At 49.0% G+C, this 21,157-nt stretch overlaps 2 protein-coding genes across 2 annotated transcripts in view; both read right to left on the minus strand.

Moving 5' to 3' along the window:
* The window catches only part of SH3KBP1 (SH3 domain containing kinase binding protein 1), a 344,251-nt gene extending 325,290 nt beyond the window's left edge, over window positions 1–18,961 (minus strand). The window contains exon 1 of the mRNA XM_082864220.1: window positions 18,479–18,961. Coding sequence (XP_082720346.1) covers window positions 18,479–18,482 — 4 coding nt within the window. The 5' untranslated portion in view covers window positions 18,483–18,961. The remainder of the gene's footprint in view (window positions 1–18,478) is intronic.
* EIF1AX (eukaryotic translation initiation factor 1A X-linked) overlaps window positions 1–21,157 on the minus strand; it is a 396,407-nt gene that overhangs the window by 134,557 nt on the left and 240,693 nt on the right. The window lies entirely within an intron of this gene.

Genomic DNA, 21,157 nt, shown 5'->3' on the forward strand with positions numbered 1-21,157 from the left:
TGGTTCCAGATCTGTAAAACACCTCGGGCCACTTTGAGACAGCTGGTGTGGCTCTCACAGCCCCTAATGATCCTAAGATTATTTTCTACACTGAATTTCCACGACATTCCCCACAGCAAACACCCTTCCCACAACCTTGTTACTCACAAGCCCAGTGTTCTCAGCCCCCACTCTCAGTCCACACAACTGAGTCCAGCACACCATTTTTAGATGCTCTGAATTCACTGGAGAGATAAGTATTGATTTGTTTTTATGTTATTTCTACATTCTGACAGAAGAAGACTTTTATCATTTCAGATGATTCAAACTGGGCTATTTTCCGAAACTTCTGTGTATCTCTTAACAGTGATATAAAAATTTGCAGCCTTCCACCAAAGAGATAAATTCAGGGACTGGCAAATAGATCCCACCATAGTTCTCCTGGTTCCCCCTTCTCTCCATGCTGTCTTAGTCAGTTTGGGGTGCTAGAACAAGAATACCATAGACTAGGTGACTTAAACAAACATGTATTCCTTACAGTTCTGGAGGGTTACGCTTCAAGATCAGGGTGCCAGCATGTCAGGTTCTGATGAGAACCATCTTCCTGGTTCCCTCATATGGTGGGATGAGTAGGGGGAAGGAGGGGTGGGAGAGAGGTGGGTGGGGGAGGGAGAGGGAGAGAGGAAGCAAGCTCTCTCCTGTCTCTTCTTGAAAGGGCACTAATCCATTATGAGGGTTCCAGCCCCATGACCTAATAACCTTCCAAAAGCCCTGCCTCCAAATACCATCATATTTGGGATTTAGGGTTTCAACATATGAATTTTATAGGAACAAAAACATTCAACATTCAGTTCATAGCACATGCCAAGAAAATCTGTGAGTGTATGTGTGTGTATGTTTTTGTCTCTGTCTGCTTCTCTCTGTATCTCTCTCTCTCTCTCTCTCTCTCTCTCTCTCTCTCTCACACACACACACACACACACACACACACACACACAGACAGACACACACACAGAAAGCAGATGAACACACAAGATGGTGGGTCAAAAGGTACCGGGAAGGTATTTGATCAGTGCACCTACTGTGTGCATAAAATGTATGATGAGGGGGTCTTTATACATGAGGGGGTTCTGGCAGTGTGCCAGTGTGGCCTTTTGTTGTTATATATGTGTAACTCATTTGAGCCCCTACTCTGTGCCAATAAATACACTCACCATTTATTTAATCCTAGTGATGCTTCTGGCTCTGTTAGCTTCTCCGAGGAAACTACAAGCAGAACAGCACTTGGAAATGGCCTTCAGGAAAGGAATGCGGCCAACGGAAGATGCACAGAGGACACTCACTCGTGACAAAGGATGTAGGCCTCAAAAATAGTTTGCGTCGGACTTCCCTGGTGGCAGAATGGTTAAGAATCCACCTGCCAATGCAGGGGACACAGGTTTGAGCCCTGGTCCGGGAAGATCCCACATGTCGCAGAGCAACCAAGCCCGTGCGCCACAACCACTGAGCCTGTGCTCTAGAGCCCATGAGTCATAACTACTGAGCCCACATGCTGCAACTACTGAAACCCACGCACTTAGAGCTCGTGCTCCACAACAAGAGAAGCCACCGCAATGAGAAGCCCGCGCACCGCAATGAAGACCCAACAGAGCAGTAAATAAATAAATAAATGTATTTTTTTTAAAACAGTTTGCTTTTGTGATTATTTAGACATGTGAACCCCAAGAACCACAAAGTATGAGAAAACAAAGTCCCATCTTCAGCAAGTTCGCCAGCTCTGACAATTTAATACTTTTAAAATCTATCCACAGGCATGAGATGGGCAAAAACAGTCATATAATACAGCAGAGACTAATCATTATCTCCCAGTATCACCCTCCTCCTTTTAGAAATGGAACGCTTCCCTCCCTCCATGGTAGATGTAATAATGCCTCCTCCCCCCGCCCCGCAATATGCCCACATTTTAATTCCCAGAACCTGTGAGTATGTGACCTAACCTGGCAAAAGGGACTATGCAGATGCGATTAAGTTGAGGATCTTGAGATGAGGAGATTATCCTGGATTACCTGGGTGAGCCCAGTGTAATCACAAGGGTCTTTAAAAGATGGAAGAGGGAGGCTGAAGAGCCAGAAAAGGAGACATGACGACAGAGGCAGGGACACCAAATGCTGGGCAGAATGGGAGCAGCAGAAATGTTTACACTCTGGGAACACACATTGTGAAAACCAATTAGGCATTCTCTTCTAAAGCTCACATCCTCTCTCCTTCAATGAATACAGCGTTCTCTCCTTCATTCATTAGTTTATTCGTCCACTCCTTTGTTGGGAACATGCTGGTACAACCACTTTGGAAATCCAGCAACTTGCAACCCAGCAAAATCACTCCTTGTCATACACCTTTCAAAAACGTATTTCACACGGGCACCTGGAGACATTGACCAGCATGGTGATAGGAAGGACGTCCATTCATAGTAGCAAAAATGGGAAACAATGCAAAAGTCCATCACCAGGAGAAAGGAAAACGATACAATGGCACATTCAAACAACGGAAGATCAGACAGGGAAAAGAAATGAAGTACAAAATGAGAGACAGCAAGTCACAAGTCTCTGTGTGGTGTGGATGCCAGTTATATAAAACTAAAACCAAGCAAAACCAGACAATATGTTTTTAGGAGATACATATGGAAATGATCAAACTATTTCTTAAAAAGAAGGAAAAGATGATTTTTTAAAAGGCTCCTGATACTTGTGTCCTCCAGAGAAGGCAGGAGGAGAGGACGGAGCCAGAGCACATGTTGAGGGATGGGTGCCTGAGTACGTATTTTATACTGATGCTACACGCTGTCCACAGGACATGTGGTCTGTGTGTATCAAATATCCTATCAGCTTTCAAAACCGGTTCTAATGCACAGCACCCCCGTGAAAAGGTCTCAGAGAGCACTGTGTGAAGGAAGGATTCTCACATTGGTTCGAATAGAGAAGAGACGAGACAACCAAGTGAACTCAAAAGACTGCACCACAGCATGTGTGCCTTGCCGCCTCGTCAGCAACAATGGCATCACTGAAGCATGTCATTGTGTCTCTTATTAGTGTTGATTTGAGCTTTATTGGGTTAATTTATCCTTAATTTGTGAATCTGTTACAGGTTTATACTTCCAAATGAGCTAAAAGCAAAAGGAGTCTGTATCTAGTTAAGTGCCTATTTTTCAAGAAGCATCATTATTGAAAAGTTTAAGGTAATTAAAAAAGAATGAAATTCTGGCACACGCTTCAACATGAATGAACCTTGAAGACACCACGCTAGGTGAAATAAGCCAGACACAAAAGCACAAACACTGTATGAGTCCACTTAAATGAGGTCCCTGGAGTCAAGCTCATAGAGACAGAAAGGAGAATGCTGGTTGCCAAGGGCTGGGGGGGAGAGGCAAACGGGGAGTTGCTGTTTAAGGGATACGGAGTCTCTGCTTTGCCAGATGGAAAGAGTTCTGTGGATGGATGGTGGAGATGGCTGTACAACAATGTGAATGTACTTTATGCCACTGAACTGTCCACTTAAAAATGGTTAAGATGGTAAATTTTAGGTTCCATATATGTTACCACAATAAAAAAAAAAAGACTTCAGTGGTAAATTTTCTGTTATGTATATTTTACTGCAATTAAGTAAATAAATAAATAAAAGCTAATAAACATTTTTTAAAGTTCAAGGCAAAAGAGGGTTTCTTGGTAAATACTTCCCTGGTGAAGGGAACTTCAGCCTCACTCATTTGAGAAAGACTGTTCTCTTTGGTTTCTCTAGACCTGCAGTGAGGAGGGAGTTTCAGAGACACTGACTAACAACTGTTATCTCAGAGAGCTGTCTTCTAACTGGATGTGTGTTCCTCAAATGGATATCTTTCCTTCTTTGGGGAGAAACAAAACTTGTTCAAACGAACACCCTTTGGTTTAACTGCTTACTTCACCGTGTGGTTCATGAAATGATCACATCACAATCTCCCACGCGACTAGGGAAATGAAAGTTAGCGAAAATGTGTCATTGAGGGGAGCTTTAGATATCTCCAAGTCCCTCAGGTTATCGGATCTCACACCTAACAGGCGCTCAATAAAGACTTGTAGAATCTAACTGAATTCCAATATACGGCAGTACTGAATCAAGTGTCTTGTTTGTCCTGCCAGTGCAGGCCAGTTATGTTCATAATTTGAAACTGAAACAAAGGGAGAAAGGATACGGTACCCTTTAGCTACCAAGGTTTCCTAACACGTGTTATTATAAAGTTTAAAACTTTCACAGACACTTGGCCTTGAAAGGGCATCATGAATATTCAGCTCCTTTTTGGCCAGGTACACGAGCAGGCATTTGACATGCACATGGTGGTTGAGGAACGAATGCTTTACACAGTGCTGTGCATTAACAAAACTGATGCGTCAAGAAGGCAGGCTTAGAGATGGTTCTCCCAGCCTGGATCCTGGGGTTCTAGCCACCCTTATCTGATGCCCTTTGAAGCCAAAAGCCCAATTTTTTCAGGGGAGTGTATCACAATGACACAAAGCTAAGCTAGGAAATCACAGGACGGTTATCACAGCCACGACCTTTCCCTCGTCAGCATGGGAGTTGGACCCATATCCCAGCCAAACGTGAAGTCCCATTGAGGACACAGGGCCTTTGGGACGCAATTCTCCCTGTGGTTCTGGAAAACAAAATCCCTTTAAAATGCCAGTCTGGGTGTGAAGTGGAAGGAGGGAGGGAGGGAAGGGGGAAAGAAAGAGAAGAGAAGGAACCAAGTCCTTGAGGGTTTTACCTTTCACTGTGTATTCCCTATTCTCATGCCTGAGCACTGAACCAGGATTAATCATCTCAGAATGGCGTGATGAATACGAACGCATTGTGGAATAGGAAAGCCCCACCAGCAGTCTCCTTCAGCGATGTCTCCCTCTCTCCCCTCTCTCTGTGTCTCTGTCACTCACACACACACGCGCGCGCGCGCGCGCACACACACACACACACACACACACACAGCACAGAAGGGATGATAAGCCATATGAGCAGAGTTTCTTGAACTAAAACTGAAAGCAAACACAGGAATGGCAAGTACCCTGCCAATGCACATGTAATGACTCTCATGGACTTACCATCATATTCATCAGCATGGGCCATTCCAGTCATTTGGAGGCTACGGAAACAAAGAATGGATGTGGAATGTCACCCTGTGTACAACCTGATTTCCTTAAAGGATAAAAAGGAAAATAGTGTCCACGCCATCCTTACTTATAATATCAAGATTATGGAAGCAACGTAAATACTCAAATGGTAGGGAAATGGTTACATAAGTTAAGATTCAGGAACTCACCTATTCAGCTACTACAAACACTAGCTTTGGAGATGACTATGAAGTAAAAACAAACAAACAAACAAAAAAAACCAGGATGTACAATTATATATACTACATATATTAATATTATCCATATATTACATTATCTTCAAGTATATAGTAATAAGTCTAAAATAAAATGAAAGTGGTTGTACTGGGGGACTGTATGAGGGCTTGATTTAAATTCTCTTGCTTCCAGACTCCTTTGACTTTGTAGGGCTCTTAAGCATCAACATGGCCACCACCATGACCTCCCCTTAATACTCTGCCGTGTGGCTGGGACCAGAAGACATTATTTAAAGAGGATTTTACTGAGTCTAGAGGGTAACAGGAAGGGAAGAACTAGGCATACAGCAAAAAATAATAAATTTTCCCACTTCCTATTTTCTAAACTCTATTATAGAGTCACTATATATTTATAACAAAAATTTTGTTCAAGGTTAGAGAATATTGGAACTAGAATAAGACACACCCATCCTAGAATCTGCCCCTCCCCTCGGTCAGGGATGGAGCCCTCTATACCATCGTAGGAGAAGAGGTTATCCTTTAAGACAACCGCCCTCAATGGCAGGGGAGCTGGTCACCCGGCCCCTGAGGGGTGGGCAGAAGCCCTTCCCCACATCCTCATGTGGCCATCTTGACCTTAGACTGCACTGAATACACGAGCTTCACCCAGCTCCAGCAGCGCAAAGGAGGCGGTGCTATCAGCTGAAGATGCTGAGGCAGGGGCAGTACCATGTGGGCAGGGCTTAGAGGGAGAAATGGGAGGGCTGTGAGACAGGGGGGATTTCAGGAGAGAAAGGGTCTTGAGGGAGAGAGTGTAGGCAGAGGGGGGCAAGAGACCACAGAGAGGGAAGGGGGGTGTTCAAGGGAGAGAGCTGGGGGAGGGAGAGATGGGAGAGAGGAGAGAAGAGAGAGGGTTTGAGGGAAAGAAAGAGGGGGAGAGAGGGGGAGTTTGGGGACAGAGGGGGATGGGGAGGTGGAGGGGTGGGAAGACAGGGAGGAGAAAGAGGAGGAAGAGGAGGGACTTAGTAGGAGGGGGAGGAGCAAGTGGGGGGAGGAGCAAGTGGGGGGAGGAGCAAGTGGGGGGAGGAGGAGGGACTTAGTAGGAAGTGGGAAGAGCAAGCAGGGGGTGAGGAGGGGAGAAGATGTGGACAGAGGGACCTGGAAGAGAAGGGGGACAGACACGGGGATGGGAGAGGAGGGGTGGGGAGGAGGGGGGAGGGTGTGAGAAAGAGAGAGTGAAGGAGAGGGGGGAGGGGCAAAAACGGGGGGCCGAAGGGAAGTGGAGAGAGAAAGAGCAGGAGGGAGGGTCAGGCATGGGTGGGTGGGCAGTGAGGGGAGAGAGAAGGCTGGAGGGAAGAGAAAGTTGGGGAGAGATGGAAAGTGGGGGTACAGAGGTGTGGGGAGGGGTGGGGGAGGGGAGGGGACAGAGCAGAAAGAGAGAAGAGAGAAGGCGGGAGGGTGGAGAGAGGCGGACAGCGGACACAGCAGCCACAGTCCCCTGCCCCCTTCACCAACATCACCGGCTCCAGCGGTTAACTCACAGGCCAGGCGGTGGCTGTTTTTCACGTCTTCATCTTTTCCTCCATTTAAAAACCCACAGGCTCCCTAAAAGAGCCAGACAATGTCACAAATGCACCCTGCCCCCTGTCACAAATGCATCGACCCCTCCAAGTGCCCCCAAAGTCACATCCACACTTTTTTAAGTGCTGCCAACTCAAAAGGAAAAACCAAGATCAGTCACACGACTCAGGGTCTCAAAGGGTAAAAACAGCCGTGATTTGCTCGGAAGCATATCGGTGCCCAGCAAGGCCAGGAGCCGCCCCTCAGGGGAGCCTTGTGAGGGGGACTCCAAAGGTGGCCGGATCACCCTTGAAGGCACCACCTCACACCAACCGCCCCTTTGTCAAGAGAAAGCCAAGAAAAGTGGGCACAGGGCACCTTCAGGTATGCCGGCTTATGGCTTTCAAGCATCCGCATGTATAGCACCTGCCCCAGGAGTGGCCCCCAGACATCCCCATCCCCGAGGGACAGGGCTGCGTTCTGGTCAGGACTGTCCCAGCACCTAGCATTCACCTGGCACCGAGGAGGCCCTCCTTAAACACTGACACAGGACTGGAACCGGGCAGTCCCTTGCCTCACAGATGTGGGAGAACAGCAGCCGCTTGTGTGTCTCCAGGGGGCGACACCCTCCATGGGGCTCGGAGTCACCCTAATGGGAATCTGGAACTGGGATCGAATCAAGTAACTCTGAACAAGAGGTTGGAACTGTGGCACGTGCCCCGTGAGTGACTGCACAAAGAAAGGGGACAGTGGGCTTCCCTGGTGGTGCAGTGGTTGAGAGTCTGCCTGCCGATGCAGGGGACACGGGTTCGTGCCCCGGTCCGGGAAGATCCCACACGCCGTGGAGCGGCTGGGCCCGTGAGCCATGGCCGTTGAGCCTGCGCGTCCGGAGCCTGTGCTCCGCAACGGGAGAGACCACAACAGTGAGGGGCCCGTGTACCGCAAAAAAATAAAAAGAAAAAAAAAAAGAAAGGGGACAGGGGCAGGGAGGAGAGATGGCAGAAGGGCACACCGGGCAGCTGGCCCATCCCTGGTTCTGGGACTCCTTGGGGCCTTTGGGCTGCATGAGAGGCCCCTGTGGCCCCAGAATAAGCCCCTTTTTCAGGTTAGCAGGCTCTGCTTGGCTTCCTCACTTGAAGAAAGTCCTTACTACACACACGACATCAAAGTGGGAAGACATCTCCTAACTCAGTTCAGAAGTGAGGTCGAGATCGTGTAAGATCCAGGATCAAGTTTCTACCGGTTCAGCACCCAGCTCAGTTGAGATCAGGAGTGCACGGCAGAATTTCCTGGAGAACGCTTCCACAATCCACCTGTCTCCCCACCAAAGTCGGATGGGGAGAACCCAGGCACAGGGTTCCCATGCACATCCCCAGGGGAAAAGATCACCAGCTAGAAAGTCCTCCCATCGTCAATTAATCAAGAAGTGAAGTGGAGGGGGCGGGAGGATAACAGAAATACCTATCTGCTGGTATAGGCACCAAGTCTCCCTGGAAGAATTCACAGGAAATATCAACAGTATATGGGGAGAGTCACTGGATAGCCAGAGGACTGGGATGGGAAGGAGACTTTTTAGTGACCACTGTTCACCTTGTGAATTTTGAGTCATGTGGATGTATAACCTATTCTAAAAACTAACTCTAAAAAACAATTTAAACACTTCTCCGGCAAGCAGCTGCAGTGTCTCTGCCCAGCAAACATGAAACAGGGCAAACTGCAGCCCCTTTCAAATTGTTTCTTCAACTGGTGACACACCTACCTGCCTTCTCCCGTCTCGACCCCCCACCCACCCAAAGCTAATTACTTTCATTTCATTTCTTTCCCGACAAAGGTAGCAATTACGCCAAAAAAAAAAAAAAAAAAAAAAGTCACTGTCAATTAACAAACACGTTGCCCAACCTGCCTTAGGTACCACTGATGAGCTAATTGACAGACGTCTTTGGGTTTGCACCTCTGTGCTCCATCTAATATTTTATTGAGAACAAAGGGCCACTGAGAAATCACTGGTTAAATGGTGAAAACTGTCCCATTTTGTTCAAGTTGTCAAGAGGTTTTTGTGTGTGTGTGTGTGTGTGTTTTTAATGATCAAAATAGAAGAAAGGCAAAGCCCGTTTACAAAGTTATTCATGACCAGTGAATTTCGCCAAGTGAGCACGGAAACTACTCAAGCAGAAGGTAGCCAAAGGTAGCATCCAGAAGGGTCTGGCGCAGAAGATGCGGATCCACGGAGAAGCTGGCTGCGGGGCGGGGAAAAGCGAAGCCAGGGCAGACCTTCCCAGCTCTCATCCCAAACAAGGTTCAAGCACCTCCTTCTAGCCCCAGGCACAAAAATGAGAACTAGCTGGAATAATTAGAGAGGACACTAAACTAATTAAAGACTTTTCACACAGGGAGTGGGCGAGCGATGGATAAAACTGGTGCAGCCCCACAGGACCAGACCTAGAACTGGGCCCCAAGTCCTCCAAGTCCAGAAGAGTCCAGAAAAATCCGGCAAAAACACAAGGGCTGATGTTTGAACACTGACTGGTAGGAAGTTGAAGTTTAAAGAGCTGGTATTTTCAACTGTTTATACATGCTGCACTTGGGTGCTTAAGGACTTAGATTTGTTATGCAAAATGAGTAATTAATCAGTACTAAAATATTTATAGTATTTAATCCAAGACACTGAGGAAGAACCAGCAGCATGAATTGGATAGCACTTCATCTTGCCGCTCTGTCCCCTGAGTCTGGGGACAGACCAGACTCCTGCAGTGGCCCCACCACTTCCCAGGCCACTGGAAGGAAATAAGCTGAGGCCTTTACTGGGCTTTTCTTGCCAACTGAATACCATTCAGGAAGGACAAATATCCCAGGATTTTTTGTTGTTGTTGTTATCAGTGTTTTTTCCTGCTGAGCCTAACTGTAAGCATAGTTCACTAGTGAGGTAAGGTCCACGAGCTCCATTTGGCTTTGTTTAAGTGTCCCCTAATGTACAGGACTGCCTGTAAGATATTTACCCATAAAAGAATCATCAAGTTGAAAACCAAGCGCTCATCACCAACCAGTTGCCGGTGTACCTTTGCCAACTGAAGGAACAGAAGCAAAGAAACGTGGCACCCCATCAAGTCTCCACGTGTGGATTCCAGAGACCAGTTTGGCACCGCAGTCTTTTCTCCCACATTTGAAATATTCTTAATGGAGCCCAGTAACTGCCAAGGAAGTTGCCCAAGCAACTAACTCACAAGTGCTTCAGGATGTAGAAAGAAAATCAGAATTCCCCCACAGGATGAAAGGGATGGAACCAACGGAGCTGTGTGGAGGGACAGAGCAAAAATGAAGTACCGCCCCAGAGGAAACATCAGCGAAAACCATTAAAAAACAACAAAACCATACTTTCTCTTTTCCTGTATTCCTTTGAAATCTTAACTGGGATCCTTGGGCTTCTACCATGTGTTCCCCAAAATGGCTGAGTGGTCCAGGAACCCCTCCAGGGGACACGGATCCTAACCTTCCAGTTAGAAACTCACAGGGAGGGGTGATGAAAAAGTTTTTGAAATAGATAGTGGCGCTGGTTGCACAACACTGGGAATGTACGTCATGCCACTAAGCTGTGCACTTAAAAATGGTTAGAATGGAAAATTCTGTTATGTATGTTTTACCATAATTTTAAAAATGAATGTGGGGAAGATCCCACATGCAGCAGAGCAACTAAGCCCGTGCACCACAACTACTGAGCCTGCGCTCTAGAGCCCGCGAGCCACAACTGCTGAGCCCACATGCTGCAACTACTGAAGCCCGCCTAGAGCCCGTGCTCTGCAACAAAAGAAGCCACTGCAATGAGAAGCCCACACACCGCAATGAAGAGTAGCCCCCGCTCGCCACAACTAGAGAAAAGCCCGCGCGCAGCAACGAAGACCCAACGCAGCCAAAAATAAATAAATAAATATTTAAAAATAAAAATGAATGTGATATACAAAAAAAACATTGAATTGCACACTTTAGATGGGTGAACTGTATGATATCTGAGTAATATCTCAATAAAGCTGTTTAAAAAAACTTACCAGGGAAACAGGCTGCAGAAAGCACCTCACTGGGGGGAAGCGGGAGCCTGATAATTATTGAGCACCTATACAGGTGGCTGGTTCTCTCATATTGAAAGGGAGCTGGGTTCTGCAGCTGGGGGCTCATGTCACTTTACCTCTCTGAGTCTCAGTTCCATCATCTGATGGTGTGGGCCATGACTGCCAAGGGCCCTACCAGCATTTCGGTTCCAGGGACCCATGCGTGGGTGGCAAAAAGGACTCATCATCTGTCACCCAGCATATAAGCACATCCCACTAGGAAGGCAAAACATCAGGGGAACCACACATGGAAGAAGCAAGTTCAACAACTTCACGACCCAGGTATGGACAGAAGGGGGTCAAGAGCTGTATTAAGACACTTTCTACTCAAAGGACAAAACGGTGATGGTGAAGAAGTGCCAAAGAGTCCTGCTCTCCAGCGACTTCTTGGTTCATTCATAAAACAAAGGCTGTGGCCACAGGGGAAAACCTTATGTTCCAGAGCAGCTGAGGATGAAGGAAGGAAACGATGCTTTGACCATCTGTGTAACGCCCAGAGCAGGCTTCCCCAGCACTCGGGGCCGGATAACCGTGGTGGGGCTACCTGTGCCTTGCAGGACGTGGAGCAGCGTCCCTGGCCTCTGCCCACCAGCTGCCAGTAGGCTGCCCCTTCCCCACCAGCTGCCACCTCCAGACACTGCCAAATGTCCCCCTGGGAGGGGGGAGCAGAACTGCCCCTGGTTCAGAATCACTTCCAGAGAGAATTTGCTATCTTAAACTTCTAGCTCTTTGTTGAAGCCATGTGACACATGTGGCACTACCCTTCTCACCCACTGAAGTGCAGGCCACCGTGAACTGTCAGCAAACAGACCTTGTCATCACGCTCTGCCTGGGGGATTTTACAGAAGTGCACACACACTCCTGGCAGCCAATAGCCTCAGAGAATTTCAAATAGCAACTGTACTTGGGTGAAAGGGTTATTCATTTATTCATTCATTCATTAACATATGGCACTTACCGTATGCCAGGCAATGAGCCAGGGCAGTGTAGTTGGGGACACCCAATCAGAGATGAACAGACTTAATACAAGACGAAGTGTTGTACAGAAACCTTTGGAACAGGCCTCAAAAGATGAATAAGGGGTGTGGTAGGCTGAATAATACTCACCCGCAAAATGTCCACATACTAGTCCCCAGAACCTGTGAATATGCTACCCTCCATGGCAAAAGGGACCTTGCAGATGTGACTAAGGGTCTTCAGATGGGGAGGGTGTCCTGGATTATCCGGGTGGGCCCAGTATAATACAACAGTCCTTATAAAATGAAGGCAAGAGGGTCAGAGTAAGAGAGAAGGAGATGTGAGGACAGAAGCAGAGGCTAGAGTGATGAGGCCACAAGCCAAGGAACGCAGGCTGCCTTTAGAAGCTGGAAAAGGCAAGGAAATGATTTCTCCCCTGGAGCCTCCAGAAGGAAACTCATCCCTGCCAACACTTTGATACCATCCCAGTAAAACACACTTTAGATCTCTGACTCCCAGAAGTGTAAGATTATAAATTTATGTTGTTTTAAGCCACTGGGTTTGTAGTCATTTGTTAAAGCAGAAAGAGGAAACTAATACACGGACACTACAAGGCAGAGAAGAGAGTGAAATCTATTCCCCATCAAGAGAATGACATGGGAGAGGCTCAGAGGCCTGAACAAGCATGGAACAGAAGAAGGCAAGGGTGACTACTCAGCTTCATGAAACCTTTGCTAAGGCATTCAGGATGGAAAGCATCTGCAGAACAGTCAAGGCATGGGGTCAATTCCAGAAACATTTGGGACTTGACTGCCCTTTGGAAGGGGCTGAGATAGGGGCAGGGGGAAGGAAGAAGAGGCAAGGCAATGAGCAGAATACCGATGGAAATGACAGGAAAGGTGGTAATACCCGCAACGACATGGGGAATGAATGAGTCAGGATGGGTGTTATGGAGGAGAAATGCTGAGCTCAGTTTGCAGCAGGCTCTGTTTGAGATGTCTAGGACACACCTGGGGGAAGTTAGCTAGGTGGTCAAGAATAATAATGAACTCAACCAATCTTAATTTTAGGCTTACCATGAGCCAGGCACAGGGACACAATGACCAAACAAATGCAGCTCATGCCTTCCTTAAACGTGGAAGAGAGAGGCAGAAGAATCAGTATCAGAGTGATACACTGAGAGAGACGTGACTGGCCCATTGCTGGCCTGGGAGGTGGAAGGAAGCCATGAGCCAAGCAATGTGGGCAGACTCTAGAAACTGGAAAAAAAAAAAAACAGAAAAGGGGCTCTCCCCTAGGCCTCCAGAAGGAAGGCAGTCCTGCCAACATCTAGATTTTAGCCTGATGAAACCTTGCTGGACTCCGAACTCCAGAACTTCAAGATAATAAACCTGTGGTGTTTTAGGCACCAAGTTTGTGGTAATTTGTTACAGCAGCAATTGGAAGCTAATACAGGCAACCAGGTATAGAAAATCACAAACAAATATCAAAAACCCTCATAATGCTAATAATATATTTTTAATGCCCCTTGTAAAGATGACGGAGGGGAAAAAAGGGATGATGGGAAACACCTGTGTGATACTCCAAGTGACTAACACTGAGATGGGCCAGCTAGCGTCACTAATGCCCAGGTGCTGGAGGTGGTTTGGCTTGGAATGGATTCATGGATGAATCAACACTGAACTGTTCTAGTAACTCCAGGAGAGGCTTGTTCTGAACTAGGAGCACATTTTTCTCCTTCTCTGAGGTCTTATGTCACTTATAACAGCATCTTATTTTATGACCAGAGTGCCCGTGTACCTGCGCCCTCTGGACCTCAGCTTTCTCATCTGCAAGGCAATGAGGTTCTACACTTGACCTTGACCACGCATCAGAACCCTCTGGAGGGCTCATGAATACACAGATTTCTGGGCTCCACCCTCAGAGTTGCCCACTCAGTGGGTAGAATTGGGGCCAGAGAACTGGTATCTCTAACAGGATCTGGGGAGGCTGAAGCAGCTGACCAGGGGACCACATTCTGAGAACCACAGCATTAGAGACCCTCCTTCTCTCACACTGAAAGGATTCCAGTACTTTGCTGCCCTGCACCTTTCCCATTAAGGGCCGTGCTGCTTCTTGGTTCTCAGCAGCTTGTTCTGTTCCTCTGGATCTATCCCGGGTAGAGCATGTGAGTTGTCCATTCTCTGAATGCTGAACAACAGTCCCCAGACTGGAGGTGGCCGATGTTTTGGAAGTCACCCCCGAATATACCTAGATGGCCACTCTCCCCACCCTACCACCTCCTACTCGCTGCCCCCACTCATCACGTACTTGACAAGACCACTCCGTAATCATGTCAAAACACGGACAAAGCAGGAACTTGTCCAAACCACCAAAGTCACCCCAACGTCCCTGGGTCCCGGCTCCTAGAAGAGACTGCTGCTTCTTCACCAATCCCAGCCTTTGTCTGGTCTTCCCCGCTTCTCGGGTAAGAAGATTAAGACGCCTGATCAGGACTCACCCCTGCTTCCTGACAGCATCCAATCCAGAGCGACACCCGGCTTCCTTAAATGCTCCCCAAAGCACCAGACACAGGCCCCACTGCTACGTGTGGTCCTTCCTGACCCCCTCTCGCTGTGATGCCCCACGGGTCCCCATGGTACACGGCTGTTCCACTGCAGGTGCTCCTGAGGGGGGGGGGGCGGGGAGATGAGGGCAGTGATGGCTCCTAGCCAACTTGCACATTTCAACTCAAACACAGTCTCCTCAAAGACACTGTCCTTACCCCTCTGCAGCCTAAGTCAGATCCCCCCTCTCTAATCTCCTTTCAGGAGACCCACCTGGGCTTACACACATCGTTGTAAGTACTGCACTCAAGCCTACCTCTCCCACTAGACTGAGAAGCCCAAGCCGGCAGGTCTGTGTGTGCTGTGTGCCTGCCGCTGGCACAACACTGGGCACAAAGCAGGAGGTCAATAAATATTGGACGGATAGATGGATAAATGGATGAATACTGACCACTGTGTGCAACCGACTTCAAAACAATTACAGGGACTTCCCTGGTGGTGTAGTGGTTAAGAATCCGCCTGCCAATGCAGGGGACATGGGTTCGAGCCCTGGTCCAGGAAGATCCCACATGCCACGGAGCAACTAAGCCTGTGCACCACAACTACTGAGCCTGCGCTCTAGAGCCCGCAAGCCACAACTACTGAGCCCGTGTGCCACAACTACTGAAGCCCACGCGCCTAGAGCCCATGCTCTGCAACAAGAGAAGCCACCACAATGAGAAGCCTGAGCACTGCAACGAAGAGTAGCCCCCGCTCGCTGCAACTAGAGAAAGCCCGCGTGCAGCAACGAAGACCCAACGCAGCCAAAAATAAATAAATAAATATATTTTTTTAAAAAAACCAACAATTACAAATACGAAGGTTAATCAGAGAATGTCAGTAACACAAGAAGAACTGAAGCCGTCTGAGAAGAAATAAGCAAGGTCTGTGCAACCAGGAGGGTAGCAAGGCTTTGCCCCAGCCATGATGGATGGAAGGTAGTAAAGTAAAGGTCATGATTGATAAAGGTGGAGTCTTTTCTTCCATTTCTAACTGGAGCCTGTTTGTGGAGGCAAACGTTATACTCATTTTAGCTTTAGCTGATTTAGCATAAAGCAGTCTAGCACCACCAATACGATACAGTGCTAACGACAGTCCAAACTTTGTTGTTACTCTGGAATTCTTTCAATGGAAATCCTTCGCTAGGTTTGCACATCCTCCACGACTCACAAATTTCACTGGTAATAATATTTGTGCAGCTGTAATTACAAGACCCTTTCCCTGCATCTGGCACTGAAGGCATCTCCCCACAAACTCAGATGGCACATTCTGACTGGGCTTTTGTAAGAGGCCATTTCACAGCTAACTGGCTTCATTTCAGTGTTAGAGATTTGATACTTTGCAGTTGTTTTTCAGATCAAAGACTATGTAATACAGCTTTACTGTGTTATCCATCAAGGGAAAAATCCTTATCAGACCCGGTAAGAATGGAAGTATATCAAATTGATAAACTGGACAAATCTTCTGAAAACCAAAGAGATACGGGAGACTGGGGAAGGGGGGTGTGCCTGTGTGTACACACACACCTGCTTCAGAAACAGCACTGTTAGGTGTCTCCACTGGAAGACATACAGAATAAATTGTTAAATACCTGTACTTCATCACAAATACACTGCTGAAGATGCTTAAGAAAACAGCACGTGATCTTTAGCCCCCAAACTACTACCAGCATCTCAAATCCCACTCTAAACATTTTAATGAACTAAATGACGGCATCCATTTTATTCTTAGCGCCTCAAAGTATTAACACCTGAAATAAATGAAAATCACTTTCGGCGCCCCCCCCCCCCACACTTTGTAATGGTTACAGTAAAAAAAGACTTAAGCCGCGCTTCCCTGGTGGCACAGTGGTTGAGGGTCCGCCTGCCGGCGCAGGTGACGCGGGTTCGTGCCCCGGTCTGGGAGGATCCCACGTGCCGCGGAGCGGCTGGGCCCGTGAGCCATGGCCGCTGAGCCTGCGCGTCCAGAGCCTGTGCTCCGCAACGGGAGAGGCCACAACAGTGAGAGGCCCGCGTACCGCAAAAACAAAAAAAGATTAAGCCTGAAACGGCTATAAACTGCAGAAGCACTTTCTAATTTTCCTAGGAGGTTCTTGATAATGAAAACAGTTCAGACTTGAATGATAAACAGGTCTGTTTCTTCTTAAACAGAACTCCGTCCTCTCCCCCACTGAGATACAGAAAACAGAGTCCAGCCACGGGAGAAGACATTTGGATCTAACAGCTTTTTTTGTGTGCAACCCTTTAGGTGACCCACCCAAAACGAAAGGTGATCAAAACAGCATTTTTGGTTACCTCAGGAGAAACCAATCTGTTGTGAAAGTAACGGGTGATGTTTAAAGTATATACTTCGTTAATGAACTAAATCATCTTATTAGGTGCCAAAGCAAAACAAGAGCGCCAAGCTAAGTGTTCTGCCTTCCATAGAGTAGGAGGGTTTCCTACCTCCTCATTCATTCATTCACTCATTCATTCATTGAGTCAATAAATATCTATTTAGGGCCTGCTCTGTGCCAGGTACCAAAGAAAACAGTGCTGAGCAAAACAGTGCAACACAGCAATGTCCCCATGGTCATGGAGCTTACAGGAGACAGAAATGTTAAACTCAAATAAATATGTAATACTGCCAATTTTTTTTAAGGAGAAAGGGTAACAGAAAGGAACTGATTTAGACTGGGAGTGGTGCAGGGATCAGAGAAGGGCACTGAGAAAAAAGTGACATTGAAGTTGAGAGGCCGTCAGATCGTCACCACTTTGGAAAAGGAAAACGATTTATGGCAAATGACCACAAATGGGATTTGAACTTTGCCTGTCAACAACTGACAGGGTTAAACCTCCCCACTTCCAGTGCATCTGTCTTCACGAGCCTCTCAAGACTGCTGGCTGATCACTGTCTGACTCGCCTACCTAAAATCCTATGACCTGAACACAGAAAGGTCTCACTTCATTATGATTTATTATAATCTACAGTCTTCCTATGCTTGGCCTAGAAACACCCTAAAGTAATCTGCCAGAGGTATGAAAACAGATTGGCTGCCAGCAAGAATATTACCTGGGTGAGCCAAACATTAGCCCTGGCACTCTCAAGCCCATTGCCCAATAAAGTGCCAGGTCCTCTGGGCAACGTGGCTCCAATACTCCTGGGTCTATACCAGATGGGACCCAGGGGGCCTCACAGTTAGTTGCCTACTTGGAACCGATCTTCGACCAGTAAATCAAGGACTAAATCACCGTTTCCAGTTCCCCAAGCCTGCAGACTTAGAGGATGTGGAAAGTGGCCTTTGAGCATCACCGAGCGGAGAGCCTGCCAGGCTGGAGGAATGCAGGCTGGCAGAGAGAAGGTCAGGGCTGGGAGGAAGAGGGACGCTAAGGGAGGCGGGTCAGGCGCTCCGGACCCGAGGACCGCACGCCAGGCCGGGTACTGGGGCGTTTCCCGCCCCCCACCACGTCATCCCCCCGCAAAGGCACCCGGCCCCCGGCCGCCCCGAGACCCCGCGATTCCGGCTTCCCCTGCGGCGAGGCCAGGCGGACACATCAAGCCCTGCGCAGGGCCGGAGCCCACCAGCTCCTGGTACCTGCGTCCCCAACGCAGAGAAAGGCGCGCCGGGGGCGAAAAAATGGCCAAAACTCTCCCCGCCCACCCGAAAAGCCAACCACACCCCCCGCATCCCTCAGCCCCAGCCGCCCCGGGCCGGCCCCCGCGATCCTCCGCCCAAGCCCCCGCGGGGTTCCCGTCGGCGCCGCTCGGGCTCGGCAGGGACGCGGGCGCGAGTGGGAGTGAATGGGGGGTGCGCGACGCAGGCAGGGTGCCCACCGCGGTGTCACCCGCTGGGGCCCTGCTTTCGGGGCGCCCTCCTCGGCTCCGCGGTCCCGGGACAGGCGCGCCGCCCCCAGGCTGAGGTGGGCACCCGGGCGCCCCCCACTCACCCATTGGCGTCGAGCCGGGCCTGGCCGCCGAGGCAGCGTGAAAGTTAGCGGAGGCGGACGCGGGGGTCGGGGCGCCGGGACCCGGGCGCGGGAATCGGGGAACCGGGATGTGGGCGCAGGGATAGGGACGCGGCGGCGTCTGGGCCGGCTTCTTCCTTAGTAGCGGCGGCCGCGGCGGCTCAGCGCCGCCCGCTGCTGCCTCTGCTGCTGCTGCCGCTGCTGGCCCGGGGCGACTCCTGCTGCTGCTGCATCGCGGCCCGCTGCGCCCGGCTGCGCCGGGTTTCCTGCTCCCCGCCAGTGGAAATTGCGAAAAAAAAAAAAAAAAGCGCCGCCCAGCCCAGCGCCCGGCAGCCGCGGCCGCGCCGCCCGCTCTCCCCTCCTCCTCACCGCCGCCGCCGCCGCGATGCTCCTGCGGCTCCGCCTGCCGGGGACGCGCGACCGCCGGGGCGGGGGCGGGGCCTTCGGGGGGCGGGGCCCTCAAGGGGCGGGGCCTTCAAGGGCGGGGCTGGCGCCCGGGGCGTCCCTGTGACTGCTGCGCTCCGGCGCCCCCCTTGCCGCCCAGTGGGGAGGGACCCAGCTCCGCGAGGCCGCCCCCCACCCTCGGCGGCTCGTCTAACGCCCCGGGAAATGCCGCGAGACTCCTCGAGACCAGAGGAAGGGAGGGAGAGGAGCGAGGGGAGCGAGCGGGGGAGGGCGCGTCCGAGTGTAGTGGCACGTGGGAAAGGAGGTGGAAGGAGCCGACCCCGAAGGTGCGATGTGAGGTGGAGGACAGGCTGGGGGAGGAGAAACCATGGGAAGGTGAGGGGTCGAACACCTGCTGAGTGTGCTAACAGGTAACCCCGGGGTGTCGAGGCAACCCAGAAGAAGGCTTCACAGAGGGGGCTGTTGGGAAGGAGAAGGGGTTCATCCCATGGAGGGAGAGAAACGCTATTTCCCTTCAGTGCAGCGTGGGTACGGCCGGCCAGGTGCGAGTTCGGCTTGTAGGAGGTGGTGGGATGGAGATGCAGAAAGAGAAATGAAGCCGGTGGGCTGCATCGCCCCACACCGACCTTCATAGGGACCCCTAACCCTGCACCCGAATGCCTGGGTCAGGTGGGGTTCATTGCTCAGCGATGTTCCCAGGCTCTCATGTTCCGAGGAATCCACTGAGGCAGTTCCTCCCCAACAGGCATCACTGTGCCATATTGACCCCCAGACCTGGGCTGGCTACCCTTGAGTGGGCACTAAAATGAAAACGGAATTCGTGGTAATTCACGGGTAACTCACAAGCTCCTTTTGGGGTCCATTCACTACCACACTTTTCACCATACTCTGACAGCCATCACATTCATTTACCGTCTCGTTATTTCCTTTTCCCTTTCCACCATCTGGTGGTAGGAAGAGATAGTGAAATAGATGGGAGACATTCAGGAAGAGAGAAAATAAAGACAATAAAGAAATTAAATTTTTTAAAGAAATTAAATTATTCGCCCCTGAAAAATGGAGGAGGCTGAAGGTTAGTGGATCCACAAGTGACAAATAAAAGCTGACCCCTTACCCAATATACGCTGTCTCCATGCCTCACCTATAATGTTGGGGCAACTCTTGTAAATTGGTTACATCCTGGGATTTCTGCAGAAAGGTGTACTTATAATTGTTTCATTAGCTTAAAAAAATACTCAAAGTCAGGGTCTTTACCAACAAGAGATCAGTAGCATCATCTTTCTAAATACTTTGTGTGTGTGTCAGAGCAATCTAAACAAGAGACTAATCAACGGGCAGAAGACCCATCCAACACAGCTCCTGAGAAAGTGGTAGTGACATCACTGACAGACTCCTATGGAAGGGATCAAAGAACATGGAAATTAAGAATCTGAAGCGTTGAAGGCACAGATGAATACTCAGCTAGACTTGCTCCAGGCGCCATGGCACCTCGCTCATTACATGCCTTGCATATCAGGGCGATGAGACCTTGTGATATGATCTTAGAGCTGACAAACACTGAAACTCATAGAGCCTGGCTAAGGCCCACTGTTACTGGGACTTTTGTTCCTTGAACCCCACCCTAAAACAGCAAACTGGTGGCTGAACTCTGTAGGGCAAAAAAACAAAAACACATCAGTAGCGTGTCTTATGTCCTGTCTTAATCTGATTCACCTCTGTCCTACTTGGAGAAGACAATCTTCTTTACTTGTTCTCCCAGCTTCAGACCGGCAAAGACAGACGACCTGAACTTTTGTGTCTTGTTTTGGCTCTGGTCTATTTCAGAACATATGTTTTCCTTCTTGACCCAGAGTCCTGTGTCCCTACTCCTTGATCTGGGTATGCTTCCTACACGGACAAATTTGTCATTTTATCACAGAAGAAAAACTGACAGCGACAATATTTTTGAAAATTCCTGAGCTGTGCTCTCATTTTAATGCCTTAAGTAAACTAAGTTGTATCAGTTCTATCCATAACACTATAGACTTTTTTCATTTTGAATTGCTCTAAATTATAAAGATGGACATTCCTTCCCCTCCACCTCCCCCCACTTATTGTTTGGTTCTTCTGAATTATTCCTATTGTCCTTTCATTTCTCCTTCGAGAAACTTTTGCTGACTAGCACAGGAAAGTTAAAATCAAGATTCAAATCCAGCTGCTGATAAGAGTAGATGTATAATTCCTCATCCAGCCTCCCTCTTACAAAAGTATCTTTTA

This window comes from Leucopleurus acutus (assembly GCF_964270905.1).
Source record: "Leucopleurus acutus genome assembly, chromosome: X".
In the NCBI taxonomy this organism is placed as follows: domain Eukaryota; kingdom Metazoa; phylum Chordata; class Mammalia; order Artiodactyla; family Delphinidae; genus Leucopleurus; species Leucopleurus acutus.